This window comes from Gadus macrocephalus, chromosome 23, assembly GCF_031168955.1.
Source record: "Gadus macrocephalus chromosome 23, ASM3116895v1".
In the NCBI taxonomy this organism is placed as follows: Eukaryota; Metazoa; Chordata; class Actinopteri; order Gadiformes; family Gadidae; genus Gadus; species Gadus macrocephalus.
In genome coordinates this window covers 3,284,219-3,311,718 of record NC_082404.1, presented here as the reverse complement: position 1 = coordinate 3,311,718, position 27,500 = coordinate 3,284,219, and the positions used below count along the sequence as shown (strand labels likewise).

Sequence of the window (27,500 nt, the reverse complement as noted above, 5' to 3'; positions counted from 1 at the left end):
GCAGAGCGTAGAACTGATTCAACACCAGACCCGGGCCCCTGACCTGGTAAGAGCCCCGGCCCGCGTCTAACTCTTCACATGACCCCTGGCCGTTGGTGTGGGAAACCCCACCTGAAAGTGGAACAAAGAAAGGGAAAAAGCAAAGCGTTGGATAAAATAGAGAGACTATTTAGCTGGAAAACACCAAACAATGCAGGTATATCACTCATGCTCTACTTAATGAGGATCAGGCGATATTTAAAGGAGACATATTATGGTGTTTTCCCAAAAAGTAAATATAGCATATGAGTTCCAGAAAACATGTTATTGAAGCTGTTTGCTGGAAATAGCTTTTAGGGAAAAAAATCTCGCCTACTGCTATTCTCCTCTGTTTCAGTCCCTTCAGAATGCGCTGTTTCTGGTGTCTGTAGCATTAATGCAAATGAGCTGCTGCCCATTGACCAATTAGCTGTCAGAGTGAACCACAGCATGGAGGAGAAGTGATTGCTGCCGTTTGCGGACTCCCGGAGCTCTCCAACGAGCTCCCCCCACAGGACTTTTTTCAAAGTTTCTATGCGTGTGGGAGCACCAGACACCCAAAACAACACCCCAAATCCAAGGAAAAGTGTTGTTTTCATAATATGTCCCCTTTAAAGATACAGAAACCTATTTGTCTTATGTTTGTGGGAAAACAATCACAAACTGGGGATAAAGGAAGCCAGCAGCATCAGTCACATTCTGTTTACCTTGTAGACATTTGCGTATAGTCAAGTTACCACCGGTCGTCACTTTGAGGAAAATCTGCAAAACACATGGCTTTGAATGGCAAGCTTCAGATAGTCTATGAGTTACTTCAATCAGCCAAAGCTACATTAAACATTGATACTCGATGTGACTAATGTTTTAAGCAATTCCTCCAGTATGATAAGGGAACAAACTTTTCAAGACTCTCTAAACAATCTTTAATAAAAAATTACTGAATATCATCATCTTTTTGGATGATGATCTTTTTATTAACACTCGTACATTTCTTGTACAACTATCAGTACTAGAAGTAATGTGAATAACCCAGAAACCATGACTTTTCATAACACAAAGGATCCTGCTCCATGGATCCAGGATGGATCATTTTACACTACTTCTGTGTAAGTTTAGACTCCTGTAAACTGTAATTATTTTGCTAATACCTCCTCCAGCGAGGTGTCGGACACTCCGAAGCTGCTGAGTCCGAGGTCGGAGAGGCTCTCCTCCAGCTCTCTGAAGAGGCTGGCATAGGCCCGCGGCTGGAAGTCCCTCTGGGGCAGCAGGTAGGTGAGCTCCTGGCCCACCGCCTCCACCAGACTGGCCTCGCTCACGTGGTGCCTCACCAGGCGGGTGATGCGCTCCACGTCGCCTGTTGGTTGACCATCCACATCAATAGAAAGATTCCACATAAGAGCGTCTCGTCAAAAGCTTGTCTTCGTTTTTTAAACATAACTATGGAAGTGTAGATGAGTGCACCGATTACTTCGCTATGGTGGTCTAGTCCTAAGGACCCTAAAGACCCTAAAGGAACTTTTTTCCCAGAAACCAGAGTTTGCAAGGCGACTGAATAACAACCAAAGCCATGAGAAAGAACAGAAGCCTCAGAGTCTCCTCACCGTCCATCTGGTCCTCGCCCGCGGGCCCCGGCGCCTCCCGGAGCTGGGAGCACTTGGAAGACATACAGTCGTCAGTGCAGTCGCTCCCGGGCTGCAGGGGAATGAGACGTCAACAGGAGCAGAATGTAAATGGACTGCATTTATATAAAGCTTTTCTAACCAGTGGCCACTCAAAGCACTTAACAATATTGACTAACATTCACTCATTCATGCACACATTCGCACACCAACGGCGGTGTAAACCACGCAAAGCAACAGTCAGCTCGTCGGGAGCAGCTATAGGGTGAGGTGTCTTGCTCAGGGACACCTCGACACGAGCAACCTTCCAGCCCAACCACTCAACCAGCCTTCGTAAGTTTATCACCATCGGAGGCGGTTCCAATGAGAAGGACCCTACATATAAAATGTGTCTCTAAGATGCAGCCTTTATCCACTGTCTTTATCCACTGCCTTTTGGAGTCAAACAAACGGACCGTCGCAGAGGTTTGCGCACTCCCTTTCCCAAAATCCAAATGATATCACCTCTTTGTAGCAAGACACACACATACACATATAGGTATAGAGACTGTGGTGGTCCAGCCGCTGAGCAGTGCCCCACAGGTCCACAAGGTGGCCACAAAGGCAGGCAAAGGCAGCCACGGGGTGGGGTGATGGATGGGAGGTACTACTCTTAAAGTTGTATCATAGAGACCCCGCCCCACTCAGGTGTCTCAGCTTACCACTCACAGGTGTGCCCTGCAATCAGGAGGCCTTTTAACCCCACCAGAACAAGCTGAAGACAGACTGGCTGGAGGAGCGTGTGGAGACCAGACACACAAATTAAACCCTCTTGACCCAACTGAACCCTTATAATGAAATTACGTCCAAGTGGACCAAAGGACTGTTTCTTTGATCTGTGTAAATTGTGTCGTGCTGATACGAGAGAGAAGGCCTGCAGCTGGAGAGGAACCCCCAAAACTCCCAAGAGGAACCAAGAGCCGAGCCAGGGTGAAGAGGTCAGTGGCAGGGACCACAGACCCCACTAAGCTTGGCCTGTCTCTCTCTCTCTCTGCCCCCCATAACAGGAAGAGTCAGACAGAACACCCTGACATCAACCGCCGACCCGGTGAAGATTTGAGTTGCCTTTTTCCCCCCTCCCTTATCCCCGCACCTTTTAAAATAAATGTCATAAGTTTGATTTCACCGCAACCCCTGTTTCTGCCTGTTTCTGTTCCGATTGGTTATCCCACTGTTGAGCATCACAGACCAGGCGCCCACAAGACACATGAGGAGCTTGGTCACATACACACACACGCTCCAGAGTGCGGGTGTCTGACCTTGGGGGCCTCATGCTTTCGGCGGCGCACCAGCGTGAGGTAGAAGCCCGTCCCCAGCAGGGTCTTGAGGTAGAGGGGCGAGCCACAGCAGTGGAGGCGGCCGCGGGAGATGATGGCCACTCGGTCGCTCAGCAGGTCGGCCTCGTCCATGTGGTGCGTGGACAGGATTACTGTGCGCCCTGGGGAGGGGAGGGGGAGCAGAGGGGAGCGGAGGGGAGTAGAGGGATGGGGAGGGTAGCGGAGAGACTTAACAGAGATATAACACTGAACAATGCGGATGAAAGGTATGATAAGACATTTCAAGAAGAGGAAAAAGGGATGTGTCAATCAAATTCATTTGTTTTTTCTTTTTCCTTCTTTGTACTTAAAAGCCTTACTCATTGGATTTACATAGTTTAAGGACTTTTGGTAAGTCGACCGTCGTATATTATGCTTTAGCAAACTGGAAGAGGACTGCTGCCGTGTGCAGAGCTCAGGGTGACTTTGCCATGGAGATATAAGGAGGCTTTACCATGGAGGTATAAGGAGGCTTTCGCATGGAGGTATAAGAGGTGGCTTTACCATGGGGGTATAAGGAGGCTTTACCATGGAGGTATAAGAGGAGGCTTTACCATGGGGGTATAAGGAGGCTTTACCATGGAGGTATAAGGAGGCTTTACCATGGAGGTATAAGGAGGCTTTACCATGGAGGCACAAGGAGGCTTTACCATGGGGGTATAAGAGGAGGCTTTACCATGGGGGTATAAGGAGGCTTTACCATGGAGGTATAAGAGGAGGCTTTACCATGGAGGTATAAGGAGGCTTTACCATGGGGGTATAAGAGGAGGCTTTACCATGGGGGTATAAGGAGGCTTTACCATGGAGGCATAAGGAGGCTTTACCATGGGGGTATAAGGAGGCTTTGCCATGGGAGTATAGGAAGAGGCTTTACCATTGAGGTATAGGAAGAGGCTTTACCTTCACGGTATTTAAGCAGCAGGTCCCAGATGGAGCGTCTGGAGTAGGGGTCCACGCCCGACGTGGGCTCATCCAGGATCACCACCTTGGCCCCACCCACAAATGCCATGGCAACAGATAGTTTCCTCTGCATGCCCCCTGTGCAAAGAAGGTCAGTATATTCAGAAACAGACAGCATGTAGATATGTTTGCTAGCTACAAATTACAGCATAACAAAAGCCGCAGAAGAAGTGATGCTAATTAGATTTATTCTGATATTTTCTTGAAATAATTGGCATATTGTTGAAGCTGAATGATATGACTTTGGAAATGAGCTTCCACAATATTGAATACAATTTTAATTTCATTGTGTATTCGTGCCCCATGCCCAGTTATTTGATAGATTACATGGTAGATTGATAACTTGAGTACTTTGATGATTATCTGGTAGCATTGGCTGTGTTGCCCGTGGCATGGTAAATGTAGCAATTATATGGGACACACTGACTGGAACTGAGCTGCTGCTAGTGTTTTTTTGCATGAACTCAAACGACATCTGCATTAAATGCTTCCTTATTCAATAATATAAAAAATTTGTACCAGGGGTCAAAAAATTTTTTCAAATCAATCAATCTTTCTTTCCTGATTTTTCTCTTGATAATCTATCAGACGTTCAAAATTCGCTGAAAAATCGATTAAAAATACCAACAAATTAAGATATTTTAATTCAATGATTTATCACTACTGTGACCTATGGTGGTGTGACCCTTTAATGGTTCCCCTACACCACAGGGGAGCCCCCACGCTAGTGGCTGCTCCTGGGTGTTCACAACTTTGTCAATAGAAGTTCTTAAAACCAGGGAATCAAATTCACTACGAGTCTGCATGGTCTGCCAGAACTCACTGAATAAGGTCTTAGAAATGTAGCCGGAACACAACCCTGGAGTGGAGGAGCGTTAACAGCCCTAATTGAAACATTAACCAAACTCTATCCAATCACAGAATCAACTCATTCATCTGTCATTCATAGATTGTGGATTGTGGTTGATGGCTTTATGGTTTGTGAATAGACGATTAACGACGGGCCATGTCCCATGGATATACATGGTAGGAGTGATCCCTCTAAGGACAGACATGAGAGCTCCTGACCCCTTCTCCCCCTCCCCCCCCCTCCCCCAGGACAGACCTGGGAGGTTCTGACCCCCAGGACAGACCTGAGAGGACATGACCCACTGCCCCAGGACAAACCTGAGAGGTCCTGACCCCAGGACAGACCAGAGAGGTCCTGACCCTACGCCCCAGAACAGACCTGAGAGGTTCTGGGCCAGCTCGGTTCTCTTGTGGCGCAGCGTGAGGTTCTGCAGCATGTCCTCCACCTCCTCCTGAGCCTCCTTGGCACCGCGGCCCTTCAGCAGGGAGTAGAAGAGGATGTGCTCTGCTACCGTCATGCTAACACAGACACACAAGTGTGAGAAATCCAGTATTAATTAATAATTATTAATTACAGCCATCACCGTAATGCTAGTGCACGGTAATTGGTCAGTTCCTTGGCTTCAAGGCCAGGAGGGAAAATAGCAATATTAATATAATAGTTGATCATACATTTCCAATAATATACCCGCCGCAATTGACAAGCAGATTATCCATGGATGGACACTTCCACCTCATCAAGATTGATACTTGAATGGCTTGTTTAGTTGTTCAGTAAATGCATTGTACCCAGTGAATACATACGGGTGATGAAAGAGTACCTGGTCAATGTACCGGGGTCAATGTACCCTAAAACGTATGATATTAAGACTGTTTTCATGCTAAAAATCACGTCAATATCAACAGTAGTATTCAGGGGTGAACGAGACGCCACATATCTGAATCTAGGCAGGAATAATAGAGCTCTTTAATCCAAAGCTCTCAGTAAGGGCCTTCGGCCGGGGTCTTACTCCTTGAAGAGGATGTTGTGCTGCGGACACATGCCCAGGGATAGGCGGATGGTGTCCATGTCTGTGTGGATGTCCCTCCCATAGATGGTGGCTGTCCCCGAGGTGGGAGGAAACATGCCAGTCAAGATAGACCTACGGTAGAGAGAGGATAGAGAAAGAGAGCGAGAGAGGGAGAAAGTGAGAGAGCGAGAGAGTGAGAGGGAGAGAGAGCAAGAGTGAGCGAGAGTGAGCACATTAGCCATCCTTTTGTAGGTAAAAAATGATCATTGCATCTTGAGGAGACCGGAATGAAAAAAATAAAATTAAAAGTATATTTAGAAAAATGTTAGTTCTATTTCATCCTTACTGACCGCCAGAGGCGGTGCTTCAAGCACTGAATGATCCATCTCGCGCATGCGCAGGTCGAGTGTTAATACCAACAAAGTCCCCTGTGTCCCCTGATGAGCTCCGGACAGCCTATATCTTCCGGTGACATCAGATGATCTGTTCCTTTTCATCTTCTCGCTTCGCAGGTATCTATGTATCACCGCGCTAGCTAAAGCTAAGTAGCTATTATTATTTTGATCGTTCGTTGCTGGTGGCCTTGCGACGTCTTGTCGGACCCGTGAGCTGCTCGCCCTCCAAAGGCCGCAACGGACTCACCGAGAGGTTTGGATTGCCGTGGAACGCATCATCCTCGGCTGGATGAGTTTACTTTGTGGTTCTATTTCCGTGTTTCGGTGAAGGCAGTGTAACCGCTCCCTCTCCCGGCGTTTGGACTACTCTTATCATTTAATTTCAATTCGTTCTGACTGCTTACCCTCAACTAGTGAAGGCAGTGCTCTCGCTCCCGCTCCCAGCAGAGGTGTGACTGTAGTTGGTAGCAGTGTTCCCGCTGAGCCTAACTTGTCTGAGGTTCTTTTCATGCATTCGTTGGTGAAGGTTGTGTTTTCGCCCCCTCTCCTCGTGTCTATTGTTTCTTGCTTTCTATCCTGTGTGATTTTGCTGGTTGTCAACATGGTTGGCGACCCCTCATGCTCGGCCTGTATGGCTTCACTGCAGGAGGATGGCCATGATATGTGTCCCTCATGCCTTGGCCTGGGGCATCTGAAGGAGGGTCTTTCAGATGATCCCTGCATGAACTGCAGTTTTATGCCTCGGGCAGTGAGAGCTGCTAGACTGGATGAGGTGGAACAACGGTTGGGCCTCGTTTCGTTCCCCGAACGGTTACCCCCAGCCCAGCGACGTAATCCAGCTCACTGCTTTATCAGTAGACCTGAAGGATGCCTACTTTCACGTTCCCATAGCACCACACCACAGACAGTTTCTGCGTTTTTTTTTCCAGGGACGACGTTTTCAGTTCAGGGTGCTCCCATTCGGCCTCTCCCTTACCCCACAGGTGTTCACCAGGTGTGTGGCGGCAGCCCTCTCACCCCTGCAGTCGCGGGGCATGAAGATCCTGCCATATCTGGACGACTGGCTCATCTGTGCGCCATCCTGCTCAGGTCTGCTCAGAGCATATCAATGTTCTGGAGCTGCGGGCTGTTCACAGGGCATTGCAGTTATTTCTTCCCTTCCTGGGAGGCCGGCATGTGCTTGTGCGGTCGGACAATGTCTCGGCCGTCTCTCACGTAAACCACCAGGGAGGCACCAGGTCTGCACGGCTATTGCAGGCATCCCGGGACCTCCTGTTGTGGGCAGCACCATGCCTGGCCAGCCTGAGAGCAATGTATTTGCCTAGGGTACAGAATCAGGCTGCAGACTTTCTCTCCCGTTGCAAGCCGCCGCCGGGGGAGTGGCGGCTTCATTCAGAGGTGGTTCTCAACATCTGGGACATCTTCGGCAGGGCAGAGGTGGATCTCTTTGCCACAAAGGAGTCGACCCATTGCCCCCTCTGGTTCTCCTGGACAGAGGAGAGCAGACCTCTGGGCCATGATGCTCTCACCCACGATTGATTTTTCCGACGCTACAGAGGGATCTCCAGCAGGGTCACAGACTGCTGTTGGAAGCCCCCTTCCGGCCAGGGAGAACATGGTTTCCACTGCTGTGCAGGCTCTGCAGCAGTTCACCACAGTGCCTTCCCGACAGGAAGGATCTCCTTTCTCAGGTACAGGGCAAGATCTGGCATCCCGACCCTCGTTACCTTCAGCTATGGGTCTGGCCGCTGCAGGGCCCAACCCGCTGCTGACAGAGTGTTCAGACAATGTCCGCAATACCATACTGATTGCCAGGATGCCTTCTGCCCGGGCACAGTATGAGAATAGGTGGCAGCTATTTACGGCATGGTGTTCAGACAGGGCTGAGGACCCTCAATTGTTCAATTCCAAAGATTTTGGAGTTCCTCCAGTCACTCCTGGATGGCGGCCGGTCCCCAGCTACTCTGAGGGTATTCGTGGCAGCCATCTCCTCAAGACATGCTCGGGTGGATAATAACACAGTGGGGGGCCACAGATTGATGTCCGTTTTTCTGAAGGGCGCGTTGCGGTTACGACCCCCATGAGTACAGCGTGCCCCAGCATGGGATCTGCACCTGGTGCTTGATGCTTTATGCTTGCCTCCTTTTGAACCCCTGGCTCAGGCGGAGCTGAAGTGGGTCTCTCCTAAAACAGCCTTTCTCCTCGCCATCGAGTCAGCGAAGCGCATCGGGGAGTTTCATGCTCTGTCCGTGAGTAACTCATGTCTGAGGTGGAACTCAGATGGCTCAGGGGTTACCCTGTGGCCGAATCCAGCATTTCTCCCGAAGGACTGTCATCGTCGAACCTCAACCGACCTGTCCGCCTGGCACAATTTATCCCCTCGGAAGGGGAGGACAGGTTCAAACTGCTGTGTCCTGTGCGGGCTCTGAGAGCGTACGTAGCTACGACCGCAGGCATTAGACGGTCGGACCAGCTCTTCCTCTGCTATGGTGGTCCTAGGAGGGTCTGTGTTCTCTCCGACTATGCCGACTATGAATTGAAAGCCGCCTGTGTGAGCTGGATGTACAATTCTATGTGCAGCACGTCTGCAAAGATCCATGTAGCGACTTAGAGACACGATGTGGATCTTGGCAGAGCTGCCTGCATTTTATACTTCCACATCACATTATGAGGGGGCATTATAGTGTCCATGAACCGACAGCAATATCATTTCCTGAGCGGCAGAATCTGCTAAATTGAAAATATTATGAAAAATCTTCAAAGAGTACTGCTGAAAAGCGCTGATGTAACACGACCAACTGATAATTCAGTGTCTTTGCCAGTGAATGCAAGCGTGTGTGTGTGTAGGTGCTTGCATGCTTGTGTGCGTGTGCATGTGTGTGCGTGGGCAGCCTAGATGGGGGTGATCTGCGTGTCCTATGTGTGTGCATGGCCTATATGTTGGTGGTCTGCGTGTCCTGTGTGTGTGTGTGGCCTACATCGTGGTGGTCTGTGTGGGCCTGTGTGTGCGTGGCCTATATGGTGGTGGTCTGTGTGGGCCTGTGTATGTGTGGCCTACATGGGGTTGCTCTGCGTGGGCATTTGTGTGTGTGGGCATCCTACATGGTGGTGGTCTTCCCAGCCCCGTTGTGGCCCAGGAAGGCGGTGATCTGGCTCTCGTAGAAGCTGAGACTCAAGCCGTCCACGGCAGGCGGGGACCCAGAGCCGAACCTCTTCACCAGGTCTCGAATACACACCCCCTCCACCAGGCCGTCTGGCTCGGCCTCGAAGAAGGACTGGCCTGGGACAAGCACACGAAGATGTAAACTCAAATAACATAGAAAGAGTTGATAGAGGGCTGTTCCAGGGTCAGTGCTGTTCCAGGGTTAGTTCTAAAAGCTACACTGCTGGACTAAGACTTACTTCCTGCTTTTGGTCATATTTAACTCCAAAAGTTCAGAATTTATTAAAATTACTGAACATCATTTTGACAATGAGACAAAAAGCGGTTTACAACGTTTGCAGTTAATAAAATGCAAGAAGGCAAATAAGCAAAGTTTTGAAGTGTGCCAATGTAACGTGATACATGGATTTGACCAAACTAATCTTGGATGATTCCACATTACTTACGACAGGTAGATTGTACTATATGTGGTCAAACTTCTTCTTTGAATAAAAACCTATAGGGGGACAAAATATATGTAAAGCATAGCAGCATGATGTGCTGTAATACACGGATAGACCTTACAAACTCAAATAGTTGTATCTTTTAAAGTAAATTAAAAATTGTCATGGATGAATTATATAATTGTAACTTCTGAAATCCATGATTGAGGAGATTTGCCACTAGAGGGCACTCTTTTCTAACATAAATTGTGTTTCCTTCACAACCACCGCTTGATTCCTGTTCTTGCTGTTTAATTCTGTGGTCATAAACATTATTGTGCAAAGGATTATCCCTTTCAATGTATTCTATTTAACTTGACAGTCGAGCACAAAGGCTATGGGGAAAAAAATTATGTTGTAATCTTTGATTACAGCAGTTGATTTAACAATTGAATATATGGTTTACTCTTTATATTCAATTCGATGCTACTATAGCCACAAAAAATGAATTGATTTTTCTTTCTGCCCATGAAGGAATTGCTTGAATGTTTATTTTTCTTATCATTACAAGGCATTTTGCAATGATAAGAATTACTCATTTTTAAAAACGACAATGCATCAATTGACAATTTTAGTTTACACTTAAAATGCAAATGTACCAGAGTGAGAGAGAGAGAGTTTACTAACAGTGTCAAAACCATCTTGCTCATACCAACACACGACAACAGGGAGAAAATATGCAGTGGAACATGCAATCCTGCAAACACAGTGGTCGTGCTGAAGGTAAACAGAGACAATTTAGATTCTTCCCGACTGTAAATCATGCAAAGGTCATATGGGACTCAAAGACTAAGAACAAAGGGTATTGTAGGAGGACACTTGAACATTCAAAGTATTATTTCAAAACAAAATCAGGTTCAGCACCTATTAACAAACTTATTTATGTTTGACTGAAACGTGGCTTAACTGTAATATCCCAACACAGCGCTCAGCACAGCTTGATGTGCCAGGTTATGTTTGCTTTAGGAAAGATAGATTGATGGGTAGGGGAGGTTTGAGCAATGATTTATGTAAGAGAGAGTTTTAAATGTGTTGAAATTAATCTCGACAAACCTTTGGAGTGTATTGCTATTAATGTTAGCTACAAAAATAAAATTCAATATTGTAACCCTATATAATCCTCCCTCACCTGGGGTCTCATTTTACCAGGATCTAGATGAACTACTTAAACAACTAAATTGCAGCTGTGAAACTATATTTTTGGGAGACTATAATATAAACTGGTTGCACAAAGGCAGCAAGCTAAAATTAAAAACAATCTATTCAAAGCATAATTTTCAGCAAATGATCAAAGGACCAATGAGACTAACTAAAGTCAGCAAAACCCTTATTGACTTGGTCATTACAAATAGAATTGAGAGAGTGACAAAGACATACAATTTAATCACATGCCTGTCTGACCACAATATGGTTTTAATAGTTAGAAAACTAACCAAAAAACGTCTAAAATCCTGGTGCAATGGTAAACCAGAGTTTGCAGGTATCCCAAAGAACAAAACAACACAATTTGAAAATGACATACGGAATATTTCTTGGGATGATGTTATATAATCTCACAATGTAAACACCTGTTGTGATACAATGATGAAAACATTGACTGATCTGATGCAGAAATACTCTCAGAAATTGAGAAAGCCATGTCGTTCCAGGGCTTTACCGAGGTTAAATTAGGATATTCACCAACTAATGAAGAAAAGGGATCTTGCCCTTAAACAGTCATTGGTAACCAGAAATAATTCAGACACACTCATTTTCAAAGGTCTAAGAAATAAGGTAACAAAAGAGTTGCGTATGGAAAAAATCTGTTACTTTATGCAACTAATTGCTGATTCAAAAGGGGAAAGCATAGCACTCTGGAAACATCTAAATACTTTGACTAATCGGGCATCAAATATGAAAAGATCTAATGTGGAATTTTATATAAATGGAACAGTTAGTAATGATGTATTGGAAATTGCTAATGAATTTAATAAATTGTTCACTAAATCAGTTGAGGAACTGGCAACTAACTTCCGACCAATTGAGTTTGATGATATACAGAGAGATCTCTCGACTTCTTTTCACATTAAAGAGGTAAATCAAAGCGAGATTGGTAAAGTTATAATGGAGTTACGGCAATCTACGGCTAAGGATTATTTTGGATTGGATACTTTAATTATTAAAAAACACAGTTCTGTTGTTCAATTGCCAGTGACTCATGTTGTCAACTGCTCCATAAGAAGTCATGTATTTCCTGAGCCCTGGAAAAAGGCTTTTATAACTAACACAAGTCTGGTTCACCTGACCTGGTCTCTATGTTTCTATCTTGCCTGCACTCTCAAAAGTTCTTGAGAAAACAGTTGCTAACAACTTGTTGATTACTTAGAAAATAAACATCTACTGCACCCCAAACAATTTGAGTTCAGAGCAAGGTACTCAACAGAGTTGGCAAACTGCTACCTCACAAAAACTATAAAACAGTTGTTAGATGAGGGGAATGTAGGGGTGGCAGTATTCTTGGATTTGAAAAAAGCCTTTGATACTGTTAACCATGAAATTCTCCAGAAGAAACTCAAAACATTTAATTTCTCAGATGAGGCAATTGCTTGGTTCCGTTAATATCTTAAACATAGAGAGCAGTGGGTTAGATCCAATTCTACCCTGCCAACTGTCCAGACTTGTTCATTGGGGACTCCACAGGGTTCTATTCAAGGCCCTTTACTTTTTAGCTTATGATTTACCAGACATTTTTAAAAAAGCCAGATGCCAAATGTATGCATTTGTGTCTGCAAAAATGACTCAGTTGGCAGACAAAACTCTGTCAGAAGAGATGTCTGGTGTATCCCAGTGGCTCAGAAACAATCATTGACTTTAAAATATAAAAAGACAGCGTAAATGTGCTTTTCAATTAAAAGAAAAGCCAATGAAAATTCCAGAGTAAAGATTGATGAGATAGATCAAGTAGTTGAGTTCAAATTTGTTGGTGTTATTTTAGATTCTCAGCTTAAATTTAACAGACATGTTAAGAAGCTATGCAAGACTGTCAAGACCATCTTAAATTGCTTTCTCCTAATAAGACAATGTATACCTCTTAAGGCAGCACAACAATTTATGCATGGCATGATATTTTCCCATTTGTCATATTGTATAACCGTTTGGGGTCAAGCCAACCAAACAACAATGACACCATTAAAATCGTTATACAAACAGGCACTTCAAATAATGGATCAGAAACCTACTAGATGGCATCATTGCCAAATTTAAAGAAACACAAATTACTGAGTTTTGACAGCTTCATAAACTTTTCATTTTTAAAACAGATTTTCAAGCCTGTGAACAACCTTGCTCCAGAAATACTCTGCCAATTGATAAATAAACTGAACAGTAGAATTAGAACTAGGGGTGCAACGAGCGGAAATTTTAGAACAGCGAAACGCAAAACCATATTCGGACAATCATCCTTTGCAGCAATAGGCACTAAACTGTGGAATACACTACCATCAGAAATTAAAACATTGACAGAGCTCAAGGTTTTTAACACACAAGTAAAACAATGGTTGAAACTGAATAAACCCTGTGAACATTAACCCGCACACACGCACACACACACTCGCATGCACATGGACGTGCGAGCACACACACACACACGCACACACACACATTAATCATTGTCCTTGTTTTTGTCTTTATGTCTCCTGTATATTATGTCTTCTGTATTTTTATTCCTGTAACTTTTAGTAAAGGCCTAACCAGGGTCAGGAGTAGAAACATGTATGCATGGCATCTATTTTATATTTTATATGAAACAATGTACAATGTATTTGTCCCTGCTCAATAAACTTCTAAATAAAAATAAATAAAAAATAACGAGAGAGATTATAATAAATTAATAAGTGCAGTACAAAGAAGTGAAGTACTTATAATGAGGTAGATCAGCTATTGATGATTGCACTTTTGGTTGTTTTTAATCCATCTCTTAAATTCTATTTTAAATGATTGAAAGCTGGCGCTTTCTCTAAGGTCAGTAGGAAGACAGTTCCAGTAATTTGAGGCCCGTACTGAGAAGACTGTTTGGCCAAACTTACTCTGTCTATACTGTATAACACAGTCTCCCCTGGTGGCTGCCCTCGTTGCCCTGCCAAGGCTGTTTTTCTGCTGTATGGTCACCCAGTGGTGGAAGGGCAAGCCAATGTAATAAGATAATCTAGATAATGTAAAAAACTTTCCAAATGAAATAAGTTGTACTTATTTATGATATGGCAGTGTTGATAGCTGATACGTTTTTGATCTAATGTTTTTAAAGTTTGCTTGAAGGGTTTCTATTGGTTTCAGAGTTGTCATGTTTTCTTGGGACCAGCTTGTGAAACAGGATGATATGTGAGAAAAGATCATGGCATGCATAAAGAGTTTGGCTGCCTATGTTGTTAGACATGGCCTTATGTGTTTATAATTCGACAGATTCAATTTGACTTTTTTAACATGTTTTTTAAAAGTTAAATTAGAATCTAAAATGATACCAAGGTATTTAAAAGTACTTTACTGCATCATTTGCATACATTTCTATATTCACAGACGGAAAGACTGAAGGTAAGTCATTAATGTACAGGCTAAACAAGATAGGGCCCAATACTGACCCATTTAGGGCATTGACCCCTGTGGTACATCAATATTACAGTCAAGGTATGAGGAGTGAGAATTACCAATGCATACACTTTGTTTCTTGTTAGTTAAGTATGACTCCATCCATTTTATGGCATCGGTTGAGAAATTAAAATACGATTATTTTGCTAAAAGTGTCTGATGAATGATAGTGTCAAAAGCCTTCTTAATGTCCAAAAGCACTGCAGCAAGTATAGCATCTAATTTTGACTTGATGTTTTCAAGGAAGAAGCTCGCAGTCACTGTAGAGTGGTTTGTGCGAAAACCTGGAAAAGTGCTTTGCCTAACTGATAGGTTGATCAGATGATCAATGGGGCTAGCAAGGGCGTCCCTATGTGATTTTAAAAAGGTGGTATCAAACCCATACAAATCCATTGTTTTTGAGTTCCTTAGGGAGGTTGTCATTTTTATCACCTCTGATTCAGATATTTCCTTTATTTCAAAGATAGGTTTAGCATCATCAATGGGGATAGATGGCACAGTTTCAGTCACGATTCCTTTAGCCAGTTCATCGACTGACTTTATAAAGAAAAAATTAAATGTACTTGCCATCATATCATTATCTTGAGTCAATATTCCATTCACTTTGAGTTCAGAAGAAGTTGTTCTCTGTTCCTTATTCTTACCAGTTAATTGATTAAAAAAAAAAGCATGTGCTTTTTTTAATCATAATTAATGATTCTAATATAACACGCATGTACTTATCTAAACCCAGAATATGACCAACCTATACCTTTGACTTGATGTTTACACTTTGATGTTTAAACACACTGATACTGTGCGATACTGTGGATTTTTTGATACTGTAATCAAATAAACAATACTAAATCCGGGGCTTAACTTTCAATACCAACTTTTCAGCTTTCAAAGCGACAGATTAAAAAAAGCTTGTAAGAAGGAAATTAAACTAAATTAAATTTCGTAAGAAGTTCTTAAAGTTTAGAACATCCTGCCTTCTTTGCACTCTTAGGTGTGAGTCACAGTAGCAGTTTGATACAGAGCCCGGATGTGTTTCAAAGACCTTGGATGAGATCAGAAGTTTGGAATGCCACTCAGGCTGAAGAGGGCTGAAATGCTCCTGTCACTTATTAACCTAGCTCAGAGAAAGGAGAGATGTTGCCAGCACATTTTTGTGTGTGTGTGTGTGTGTGTGTGTGTGTGTGTGTGTGTGTGTGTGTGTGTGTGTGTGTGTGTGTGTGTGTGTGTGTGTGTGTGTGTGTGTGTGTGTGTGTGTGTGTGTGTGTGTGTGTGTGTGTGTGTGTGTGCTTGCGTGCGTATTTGTGCACACTTATGTGTTCTGACATGCCACTGAATGCAAACACACCCAGGGGCATTGGGTTCCCATACAGTTAAGGTGCTTGGAAAGGGGTAGGAACCAATATCCTCACAGAGTCAAAATATGAAAATTGAAAACATTGAAAAGTAAATTTAATAATGACTGCATAGACTGAATTCTGAATAGAATGAATGATGAGTGTGTCATTTGGTGAGACATTACCTACTATTTGAAATATAACAGCTGCATTGAGTCAATGTTGAGTATTGCGTGTTGAGTGACTGAGAGAGGATTACAAATTAACCTTCTGATGGTCTGTTGGTGTTTCTTAGGGCCGTGTTCATTACCTATCAGTGGCTTGGGTTAAAAAGGTGTCCTATCGTTGATATTATAACTATATTATATCTACCATTGGCTTCCTTTCTCTCTTTCCTCTCCCCAGTCGTGTGGCTCCGGGGCCCCTTTTCCATCGGGTCCCGCCCGTTCACATGCTCACGGTAGCCTGGCTCCTCAGGGGCCTGGGCCAGGCCCTGGGGCCTCTCCTGCCCGGGCTCTTCGCTGGGGTGGCTGAAGCTCTTCTGCACCGGAGGACCTGAGGAGCCAGCAGGGAGGGAAACGTCACTCTCTCCGGGAATGTCCAACGGCTATTTAGATAGCATCCATTTTGAAAAAAACGAACAAACAGAAAACCGCAAGCTCTTCTCACGAAGAGAATCAGGGTTAGCCTCATCACAATTATACAAAACAAATAAGCGCAGAAGATGAAAGTTTACCTGGCCTTTGCGTCACACTAGTCACCCAGTAAGATGGAAGAACTGGGAAATAAAATGGCCGACCAATTCCATACTGTCCTGTAGAAATAAAAGAAAAACACAAAGTCAACAACAACCTTTTTATAAAAATCAATATTGAATCGATCTCTATTATTATATTTTCAAGTGGCAGATATTATTGCAGGTTTCGTTACAAAAAGCAACGTCTCTAGTGCCTGAAGGTCGAAGATGAAAGCATATCAGCAACTTCTATTTTTGAAATCATCAAGGGTTTAATACCATTTATTTATTAATTAATTACTGCTTCTTTAGTGTCGTCTTGAAAGAAGTCAAATTAGTGTCAGTTGTGGACTGTTTCTGACAGAACATAAGCAGGGTTCAGAGCCTGGGTGCTGACATTGGAGTTCTTTTTTTATGAAGCACTCGTGCATTTTATTACTCGCACGCACGCTTAAGTAAGGCTGACATGTTAAGTATTCTGCACTTTGGCTTGCAGTCCACAGTTTCCTATGGAGCCTAACCCTCCGAACACACCGGTGTGTTGAAAAGATCAGAACAACAGATCTGTTGAACAGATCAGAACAAGAGATCAGAACAACTGATCAGACCATCAGATCAGAACTTCAGATCAGAACATCAAACAACCCCAAAGTCCTGAGGTTCTCCAAGTTGACAAACTAACAACAATGCCATCAATATTACTTAAGGACACAAGTATCTCCAAACATTTCAAACATGAACCAAAACATAACTGGATTAAACAAAACAGGTGGGACATGTTTGCTTCTATGAAATAGAGCTCTTAAGTGAATAAGAGTTTCTGTTGAGATAGGTGTCTTCATTAATTCAGAAAAACAGAGCAGAATTTATTTTCCAGGTGAATGCATAACGCCGGTCTGGTCATGGCGCTGTCTGATCAATGAAATAGCGTACCAGGGGCTGTGTTAAGGCCTCACACGCTTTACTGTAGAAAAGAGTGCATGCGTCTAACTTAAAGCGCACACGTGGTTTAAGAAGAAAATGCTCACCTCCTGGGCTCCGTAGTTTCCCAGACTACAACCCTCAGGGGGGGAGCCTTAGCACAATTCAGCACTGAACCAAACCATGAACAAAGGCACCCAGATGTATTCATGTATCCATCAAACGCTCTACAATGTGCCCCTTGAATCGTCTTGAGAGTGTGAGACAACAAGTCAAATACAACCATGAGAATCAGTAATCTCAGAATCTGCCCTGAACTATCAATTCCTCTTGATCTGTCTTTCCACTCAGCTACTACCTCCTTGATTACATGTTTTTTCATCATTCTGCTACAGCACTGCAGAGGACCTTATATGATTAAAGAAATTAGAATAATTGCCATATTTGTAGGAATAATTTAATAGCGAGTGTTTGGATGGGTGTTTGAAAAGACTTAATAATTCCAAAGAAAACACCATTGATGCGCATTAGTGCAACCATTTTCAATGAAGTGGAAACGTCCAAAGCAGCATAAATGTTATTGTCTTAATCAACCATTTTTTTAAATGTGCAAAACTGCTCTGCACCTGACCCCATGACCTGTCAGACTACCTGTCTGTGACTGACCCCTCACCTGTCAGACTACCTGTCTGTGACTGACCCCTCACCTGTCAGACTACCTGTCTGTGACTGACCCCTCACCTGTCAGACTACCTGTCTGTGACTGACCCCTCACCTGTCAGACTACCTGTCTGTGACTGACCCCTCACCTGTCAGACTACCTGTCTGTGATTGACCCCTCACCGGTCTAACTACCGACCCCAGTAACGAGCCCACCTCAGTCCACAATGCCAAACTGTTGCTTAACAACTGCTGTGAGTCAGCTGCCTGCCCTGTCGTCTTGTCCCTGCCTTGCCTGCCTTTATATATTCTTTGTGTCTCCAGTACACCCCTTATGTATGTACGTACTTTCTGTGTCTGCGTTCTCTTTGTGGTGCATTAGGCTCCCCTCTACCCCAGAATGTTAGCCGTTTGTGTCTGCTGGTCACTCCATTGCAGCAGGCGATGTGTTTCTGTCGGAGATGCAGTGTGTGCTGACCAGGGAAGACGTGGTCCAGGTACCAGGCCAGCACGGCGTACAGCAGCGTGTCCAGGCTCATCATTCCTATGGAGGACAGGAAAGAGAACTCATCCCCCTCCAGGGGGCTGGTGCCCATGTTGTCCCACTGCAGGCCCAGGCCCTGCTCCTCATAGCGGGACAGGTACTCTGTGCCCAGGCCGAACGCCACCTGGGACAGAAGGCTCTGTCGGAACACACACAGGGAGGAGGTTAGAGCAGGTTTATGGAGATGGTAAGCGAGGGATCAAAGAGGTGTGAAAACTACTGCTACCCCAGCACAACAGGCTAATGCTAGAGCATAGCATTAGCCTGGCATTAACAGTAAGTAACAGTTACTGAGTAGCAGACAAGTAGGCTATGAGTATCGCAATTTATATATTATGTTGTGAGTGACCAAGCTAATCGTAAATATCCAACCTTAATAACGTCCAGGTTTGGATGAGGCTTTTTTAATATAAATGCATCTACAGATTCACGAAAATAAATGTATTACTTTGACCAGGACTTGGCCATCCACTTTAACATACACTGACCTGCCTTGTAAAGGTGATTCCCAGGTTCCTTGGCCGCTCAATTTCAAACACCAGCAAACCATTTCATTGTTTCCACACTAGCCAAACACTACATCTATATTTTCCCAACAGACATAGGAGCTGAGGACATCCCTTTTTAGTTTAGATTTTATGTTTCTGTTCAATTCTAGCAATCTTGACTTTTATTGTTCCTGTTAAATGATTTCCTGTTAAGCACTATATAATTATATATTAACTATGTATAAATATAGATACTTTATACAGTATGTTCCTGTTAAGCACTTGCTGTTTGCTCAAAATGATTGCAACTCAAGTCCATCCCAGCTTGTTGTTATCCCGCTCCATCAGGGCTTCATCTGGAGCCCAGAGCCCCCGGCCCAGAGACCTACCACCAGGACCTTCATGTCGCGGGTGACGCGGTCCTGCCAGGCGAAGCAGAGCAGGTGGGGCAAGTAGAGGGCCAGGTGGAGCACGCCGCTGCACGCCGCCGCCACGTTGGCCTGGTTGAAGAACACGCTCAGCAGGAAGCACTGCGCCAGGGTGGCCGTGGAGAAGCTCAGCAGGAAGAGGAAGACGATGAGGGGGTCGCTGTAGTGCAGCACCCGGCCTCCCTGGGGAGCAGGGTGGAGGCAGGGTGAGGGTTATAGGAGCAGGGTGGAGGTAGGGTGAGGATTATAGGAGCAGGGTGGGGGTAGGGTGAGGGTTATAGGAGCAGGGTGGAGGCAGGGTGAGGGTTATAGGAGCGGGGTGGGGGTAGGGTGAGGGTTATAGGAGCAGGGTGGAGGTAGGGTGAGGGTTATAGGAGCAGGGTGGAGGCAGGGTGAGGGTTATAGGAGCGGGGTTGGGGTAGGGTGAGGGTTATAGGACCAGGGTGGAGGTAGGGTGAGGGTTATAGGAGCGGGGTGGAGGTAGGGTGAGGGTTATAGGAGCAGGGTGGAGGCAGGGTGAGGGTTATAGGAGCGGGGTGGGGGTAGGGTGAGGGTTATAGGAGCAGGGTGGAGGCAGGGTGAGGGTTATAGGAGCGGGGTGGGGGTAGGGTGAGGTAGTATCAGGGACACACAGCGTTGACAATGTTTAATAGTAAAACATGGTGTTGCTTTTTATAAAATGCTGGACTTAAGAAGTGCTCTTGTTCGTTTACCGCATCGACCACTGCTGCCCATATGTACGGCAACATGGGGAGACGCTCACTAAGTCGTTCCAAGACCTATTCCTAACTCTTAAGCGGACGGATTTAGCGTCAACACTACACTTGCAAAGGAGAACCAAACCTCATGTTTAAGCTGGCCCCGCCCCCCGTCAAGTTTTAGAACATGTGGTCTCTCCAACTTCTGCTAGACACTTTTGTCAAAGGCACACCTCACGCCATCTACTATGACTCACTTGCCTGCTTCTCTTGACAGTCCGGTGCATACAAGGCATAAAAGCTTAATATATACATAAAATATATAAAAAAAATAGAAGAAGGTTTATCGTGAATGGTGTGCACACAAGACAGAACGCTGTGTGAGCTCCAGAAGGCTCCACCAGGGGTCCTCGGAGCAGCGTTAGAGCCTGAGAGAAGGCCTGGTATGAGGCTGATCATTGAACCGGGGACCTGCTTGATGTCATGCAATCACAATGTGCCTTAACGCATTATTGTGTCCTGATAACCAACTCACACAACCCTATCAAAACTGTTGTAGATTGAACCAGGAAGAGCTATAATAATTGACTAGCATCGGTGCACTACACAAGTTTAAATAATATATGCAAACTAAGGACGTGAGGTTATGATGGTTGTTCAGCATTCACACAGCAATAAGAGTAAAAGGAAAATAAAGCCCTTTTTTTTAAGTTATTTCAGATGAAATTTTGTTGGTTACATCGTAGTGTTATGATTCATGCAGATTAGTGATCCTGCTCCAAACTTTATTAAATGAAAATATTATGGGATAAGAAGTAAAAATGCATTTATTGTTACCCGCAGTGATTGGTATCAATGTAGCGTCAATCAAGTGATTTGGCCTTGAAGGAAACGTACATAGCTACATAGCTAACAAGGGTTAGTGGACATATATAGCTCCATAGCTAATGCGTTAGTGGGCATATATCGCTCCATAGCTCAAACAAGGGTTAGTGGACACATATAGCTCGGTAGCTTCAAAAGGGTTAGTGGACATATATAGCTCCATAGCTCAAACAAGGGTTAGTGCCTGGTCATATATAGCTCCATAGCTCAAACAAGGTTTACTGGGCCAAGATTCAATAAGCTGAGAACTAATATTCCACAGTGGCAACTGTTCGTTCAACCATCCAGGTTGGATCCACAGGGTTTTAGATCCACAGGGTTTTAATGTTGAACGGGGCTGATTCAATCAGTACTGAGGCATTGTGGGCTGTTCTTTTATATAGTATGTTTTTCATGGGCTTTGTGTATAGCAAGTGTGAATCAAACATAGGAGACTACAAGTTGTTTACCTTAGATGGTTAGCACTCTAGCAGGTTGAGCCAATGAGGGATTGCCTCTTCAAAATAATCAATTGTGGGATTGTGAAGATTGTGATGATGATGAGTATGATGATGACTATGATGACAATTGCGGTGATGTAGATGACCAGGATGAGGAGGATGATGCAACTCACCATGATGACGGCGGTGAGGAGGGCGGTGCTGGTCGTCATGGTGAGGAAGCCGTCGATGAACCAGGTGCACCAGATGACCCCGTTGGTGACCCCGGCCGCCTTCAGGGTCTCCTTGAGGCGCAGCTCCTTCTCCAGCACGATGCTCTTCACCGTCATGGAGACGGAGAACACCCAGGCCAGCACCGCCAGCACGGGGAAGCAGCGGCTCAGAGTCAGCATGAACCTGGAGGCAGAGGAGGCTCAGAGTCAGCATGAACCTGGAGGCAGAGGAGACTCAGAGTCAGCATGAACCTGGAGGCAGAGGAGGCTCAGAGTCAGAGGAGGCTCAGAGTCAGAGGAGGCTCAGAGTCAGCATGAACCTGGAGGCAGAGGAGGCTCAGAGTCAGAGGAGGCTCAGAGTCAGCATGAACCTGGAGTCAGAGGAGGCTCAGATGCCCCTTTCACACCGCCGCAAAATCGGGGCCGGTTCCGGGCCAGTTCGGAGCTAGGGCCAGGGCTTTGGTTTCACACCGCCAAAGAACCGGCTCCGGCCCCTAAAAACCGGTTCAACTCTGGCCCCACTTTAGAGCTGGGCTAGAACGAGAACCGCTTTTACGCAGGGGGCAGGGGGCGGGGTTATCCCAGGAAGACCAACGAAGGGCGGCATTTTTAAATCACCGAAGTGAACGATGGACGCTAAGACAAAATCACAGTGGACCGTGGAGGAGACAACTTGTCTCCTTGGATTTTGGCCTTCTGCCGAGGTCCAGAAAAAGTTCCACCATTGTTCTTGTTGTTTGAAACTGCGAGGGTTGCTGGTAAAGCGGAGACGTAAGCAAACGTTTGCAGTGACGTCATGACGTTGCTCTCGCCGGCTCCGTGGCTGGCTCTCGCCGGTGTGAAACCAACCGGTTCTTAACTGGGGTAAGGCTGGAACGAGTTTGGAACTGGCCCTAGCACCAGCCCGGAACTGGCTCTCGGTTCTTTTTGGTGTGAAAGCGGCAAGAGTCAGCATGAATCTGGAGGCAGAGGAGGCTCAGAGTCAGCATGAACCTGGAGATAGTGGAGGCTCAGAGTCTGCATGAACCTGGAGGCAGAGGAGGCTCAGAGTCAGAGGAGGCTCAGAGGAGGCATGAACCTGGAGGCAGAGGAGGCTCAGAGTCAGAGGAGGCTCAGAGTCAGCATGAACCTGGAGGCAGAGGAGACTCAGAGTCAGAGGAGGCTGGAGGCCAAACACAGAGGAGGCTCAGAGTCAGCATGAACCTGGAGGCAGAGGAGACTCAGAGTCAGAGGAGGCTGGAGGCCAAACACAGAGGAGGCTCAGGATCAGAGGAGGCTGGAGGCCAAACACAGAGGAGGCTCAGGATCAGAGGAGGCTGGAGGCCAAACACAGAGGAGGCTCAGCATGAGACTTGAGTCTGAGGCCAAATACAGAGGATATGAATTTATGAGAGTAACCTATCAAAAAGCCTTCAACTTGACACCAATACATATAATAATTCCTAATAGGGATATGCAGTCATCTTTACATATTTTATACTTTATACTCACTTATATGTGTGTGCGTGTGTTTGTGTGTTTGTGTGTCCGCCTGTGTGTGTCCGTGTGTCTGTGCGTGCGTGTCTGGGTGTCACTCACAGGTCGTCCACATAGCAGGGATAGGGCATCTGCTGCAGGTACACGCCCATGGGCTGCGCCGCGCCGGTGTGGCTGTGGATGACCCCGTGCTCCACCATGTCCTGGAGGTAGGCGAAGCCGCCCCAGACGTAGCGCAGGTCGTCCATGGGGTCCGCCCGGGGTCCCGGGTCCCAGTACCTGGGTCAGAACACGGGACTCATCAGCCGTCTATGAACACCGCTGCCCTCAGTCGGAGCGGGGTAGAGAGAGGGCCTCCCAACGTCGTGTCATCCACTTGCACAAGTCACTTTTTTCTGTTGTTTTATTATCTGTGCAATGTGTTCTTTGGATCCTTCTTTATTTAATTGTATTCATTCATATCATTTTTTTAATTGAAATTGAATTGCATTAAACAATCATCAATGATTTGTCAAAATATTTTTGCAAAATCATTTGATTTAAAACCTAAACTAGCGTCATTCCTGTCATTCTGACCTGTCTTTGATCTTATTGGTGCGTTCCACTGCGTCGATGTCCATGCGGATTTTGAACTTGACGTGAGGCGGGACCTTGGTGGTCCGGGGGTCCATGTCCATGAAGACCAGCCCGGCCCAGAACTTGCCCTCCCCCAGCAGACCCAGGGCCCGGCGGGTGACCGTCTCCTCGTCCGGCACGGCCACAAACTTATCCAGGATCAGACACTGAGGAGGGGGAGAAGGAGAGGTGGACCACACATCACCAGGAGCCATCACATCACACATGGTCATGCCTCGTTATTTGAAGTGTGAAATTTGAATATCTTTACATTTGAAATGTAAATATCTTGAATAGAGCAGCGATTGTAACAGAAACAATTTGCTTTGATTAATAAAGTAATCTGAAATCTGAATAGATAATAACTATGCTATATAATATAATTATTGAAACTAGCAATATGTATATAATATATGCCAACCCAGTCTCACGGAAATACATGACACTGTCACGTCATTTAATCTATTCATTCGTGATCTGGGACACGTAATTTATTTTTTTTCGTGCCAAGAGCACAAATTTCGAACAATATGCCAGCTTTTTTGCCACCCGTTTCTACTTTCACCTTTGATTCTGGGAAATTGTGACAATTCACAGATATATTTAATGCAGGTGCGCTGCTCTGTAGGTAAACCGCAACAGAAAAAAAGGTATCTGCTTCATCTCTTCTTTTTCGAATGAGTTTGAAATGTGTGCTTTTGGCACGAATTTTTTTTCCCGGATCACGAATGAATAGATTAAATGACGTGACGTGACAGTGTCACATATTTCCGTGAGTCTGTGTTGTATATGCATATGAAATGACAGCATTCTTGTGCAAACATATGTGAAGGTTACTTTGAACATAACCTTTTCTATTCTCCAGCATAGTTTCAACTAGTTCTGAAAATAATTGTCCTAAGCGCAGCGCTACCTACACACACATGGCTGGCTGCGGGGAGGCCCGTGTGTGTGTAGCTCTGCGCTCCAGCCCACAGCCCACGGCCCACGGTGGCTCTGAGAGCCAGCTTGCCCCCCCTTTCACACTCCTCTGCTTCCATGCGAGGCGTCCACCAGGGCAGGGAGGCCAGTAGGGACACCCCCCACCGACGGGGGGTTCAGAGTGAGTTCAGCAGCCACACTCGTCTGCTGCGACCCCTCAGCAGTGGCCTCCCATCCCCACAACGCGTGTCTGATGCTGCTATTCACGCTCGGCTAGTGTGCAAGCGGAGAGCGGGCACCCGGCACACACACACACACACACACACACACACCGCTCCGCCGCTCACATGTCTGCGTGTCCGCGTATTTGTCCGTCCACGCACGTCACACGCGCGCACACACGCGCACACACGCGCGCATCTTTGCCCCTGGGTGACACTCCCAGTGTGCTCCCGGTGCATCTGATCCCACACAGGACAGGAACACAGACCGTCAGTGAGGGGCTGGCACTGAGCGGGGGCTGAATGGCGCTGAGGAATCCCCCCCCAGCACACTGGGGGGTTTTGTTTTCCCGCGCAGGCCTGCGTGCCAGTGGCGCGCGGCTCCACAGCCCTCAGCCCCGCCGGCCCTTGCGGCTCTTTGTTGCCGCCCCATAGAGGAGGGCGACGGAGTGACAGCTGTAGCTAATCGGCCTCAATCGCTCCCACTCTCTCTGTCACATTCAAGTGCTGTAAAAGCTTCGAGCCGCCGCATAAAAACAAAACACCACACACACACACACACACTCGCGAAAAGTACCAGCCATCCGACCCAGCCAACCGTCCGCCCCTTCCCCCATCGGGCCTTCGCGTCGTTACGGGGTTACGGGGGACGTGAATCTATCTGTCCCTTCCAATGTATTGGCTCGTGTCTGTGAGGGCCCTTGGGGAGAGGTGCGCCAGTGTTCAGGGCCCATACCCTCCACTCCATCAGCGCCAGACAAAAGAGGCCTTGACGGCTAGTTTGTTCCTCTTGCCTCCATCCCACCTGGGTGGAGGACAGGGAGCTGAAGGGGGGGGACAAATTGGGCAGCCCAGGGACAGCTATCTAAATAGCAGAAAGAAGGTATTGCAAAGTGTTTTGGCAACCGTCTTTCCTTTTTTGGGGGGAATGTATTCAGGTTCAGCAGGGTGACAGGACGGAGCCAGAGCTCTGCTGGATTACTGGCTGAATAGCCCCGTCTCATGAGGGACCTAGACACCTCAGGTGGAACGCTGTTGGGCACATTCTGTTCCCACTGTCAGCCTCCCCGAGCGGAGGCCAACGCGCTGGAGGAGCTCCAGGAGAAAATGAAAAGAAAATGAAAAAAGTCTGAAATGAAACCAAGGTAATTGCTTCTTTTGGATTTCTTTCTAAGTTGTCTGGAAGGTCCACTCACATCGCCGTACTGGTTCAGCATGTGGACGACCCGGTCGGTGAGGTTGAAAACGTCCCTCCAGTCGAAGGGGGCCATGCGGTCGGGTCGGCCGCGGGCCGGCCCGTTGTACAGGAAGTCAAGGATGTGATGGGAGGAGAAGGGCGTGTCCTCCAGGGCTCGGTCGATGAAGCTCTTCACCTTAGGGTTACGGAGGGAGTCCTGTGTAAGAACACAGTGGAGAGAGGCCATGAGGTCAAAGACTAAGCAGTTGTTGTTTTTAATTGAACATGGGTTTAGAGAGACCCTTGTAGTAGATTCAAGAGCTGCAGGCAGGGACCAGAACAGAGTGGAAGCCAGCAAGATGATTGAAACAAACAACCCTTCTCCCTTCTTTGTCTCTGAGAAGTGTTGCATTTCACACACTTGAGATTGATGATGGATTCCCCGACCAATCAGAGAAGAGATGCTCTGGTTAAACTGAAATGAGCCATGGGCTGGCTTAAATCTAAATAGTCTCATACAGAGGCAGGTGAAGACTCATCTTAGCTACAGCACTTTTAAAAAGGGACCAGAGAAGGAGCAATACTAGACACTGTGGGATAAACAAGTGCCAGAACACCATGGCCACAGCAGGGAACATTGACATTGTTAAAGTTAAGACCAACAACGTTGGCTTTGTAAAACAAGGGGTAGAGCTGGATATTATCATGATGATGTTAACATTATATATGATAATATATGATATTCTCTTATTTTCTTTCTTTTTTTCACAGTTTAATGTAGATATTAAATATACCAACGTTGGAAAACTGGGGAGGCCTGCTTGTCTGCAAATGTTTTTCCCTTAAATTGACAAACACATAGGTAACACTCTCAAGCTTAGCAGAAGTACCAGTGGTAATAGTAGTAGTAATAGTAGAAGCTGTAGAATAAGTAGATATTCTTATAAGTCAGGCTACTGGGTTGTGTACATATTACTCCCTTTTATAAATGCTTGGTTTGTAACATTTCTCAACCCAGTATTCCATAAATGAAACTGTTTATTCATACTGAACTTTCTCATGCCAGGTTTTGCCAACACAATAATAGATGTGGGACCCAACAACCTTCCACGTCCCAGTGGGATGGAGTACAGTCCCAGCTGATGAGAACCGGCCTGCTTGAATACGGTTCTATTTATCAACACAACCTACCCAGTTTGAGAGTAGACATACAAAATTGTTCAGGATAATACAGCATTAGCACTCTTATTTGCGACTTTTGTTCCTGATAGGCTGT

General features: G+C 45.9%; 1 protein-coding gene across 1 annotated transcript in view; it reads right to left on the bottom strand.

Annotated features, from left to right (window-relative positions):
• Positions 1-27,500, bottom strand: part of LOC132452708 (retinal-specific phospholipid-transporting ATPase ABCA4-like) — a 58,818-nt gene that overhangs the window by 16,904 nt on the left and 14,414 nt on the right. The window contains exons 12-28 of the mRNA XM_060045450.1: positions 26,244-26,441; positions 23,867-24,072; positions 23,393-23,569; positions 21,776-21,998; positions 19,541-19,762; positions 18,598-18,802; positions 16,539-16,616; positions 16,175-16,357; positions 9,309-9,486; positions 5,812-5,943; positions 5,181-5,320; positions 3,893-4,030; positions 2,936-3,114; positions 1,620-1,710; positions 1,167-1,372; positions 726-780; positions 1-111 (exon numbers count right to left, since the gene is read on the bottom strand). The exon at positions 1-111 is cut by the window's left edge and continues 53 nt beyond it. Coding sequence (XP_059901433.1) covers positions 1-111; positions 726-780; positions 1,167-1,372; positions 1,620-1,710; positions 2,936-3,114; positions 3,893-4,030; positions 5,181-5,320; positions 5,812-5,943; positions 9,309-9,486; positions 16,175-16,357; positions 16,539-16,616; positions 18,598-18,802; positions 19,541-19,762; positions 21,776-21,998; positions 23,393-23,569; positions 23,867-24,072; positions 26,244-26,441 — 2,722 coding nt within the window. The remainder of the gene's footprint in view (positions 112-725; positions 781-1,166; positions 1,373-1,619; positions 1,711-2,935; positions 3,115-3,892; positions 4,031-5,180; positions 5,321-5,811; positions 5,944-9,308; positions 9,487-16,174; positions 16,358-16,538; positions 16,617-18,597; positions 18,803-19,540; positions 19,763-21,775; positions 21,999-23,392; positions 23,570-23,866; positions 24,073-26,243; positions 26,442-27,500) is intronic.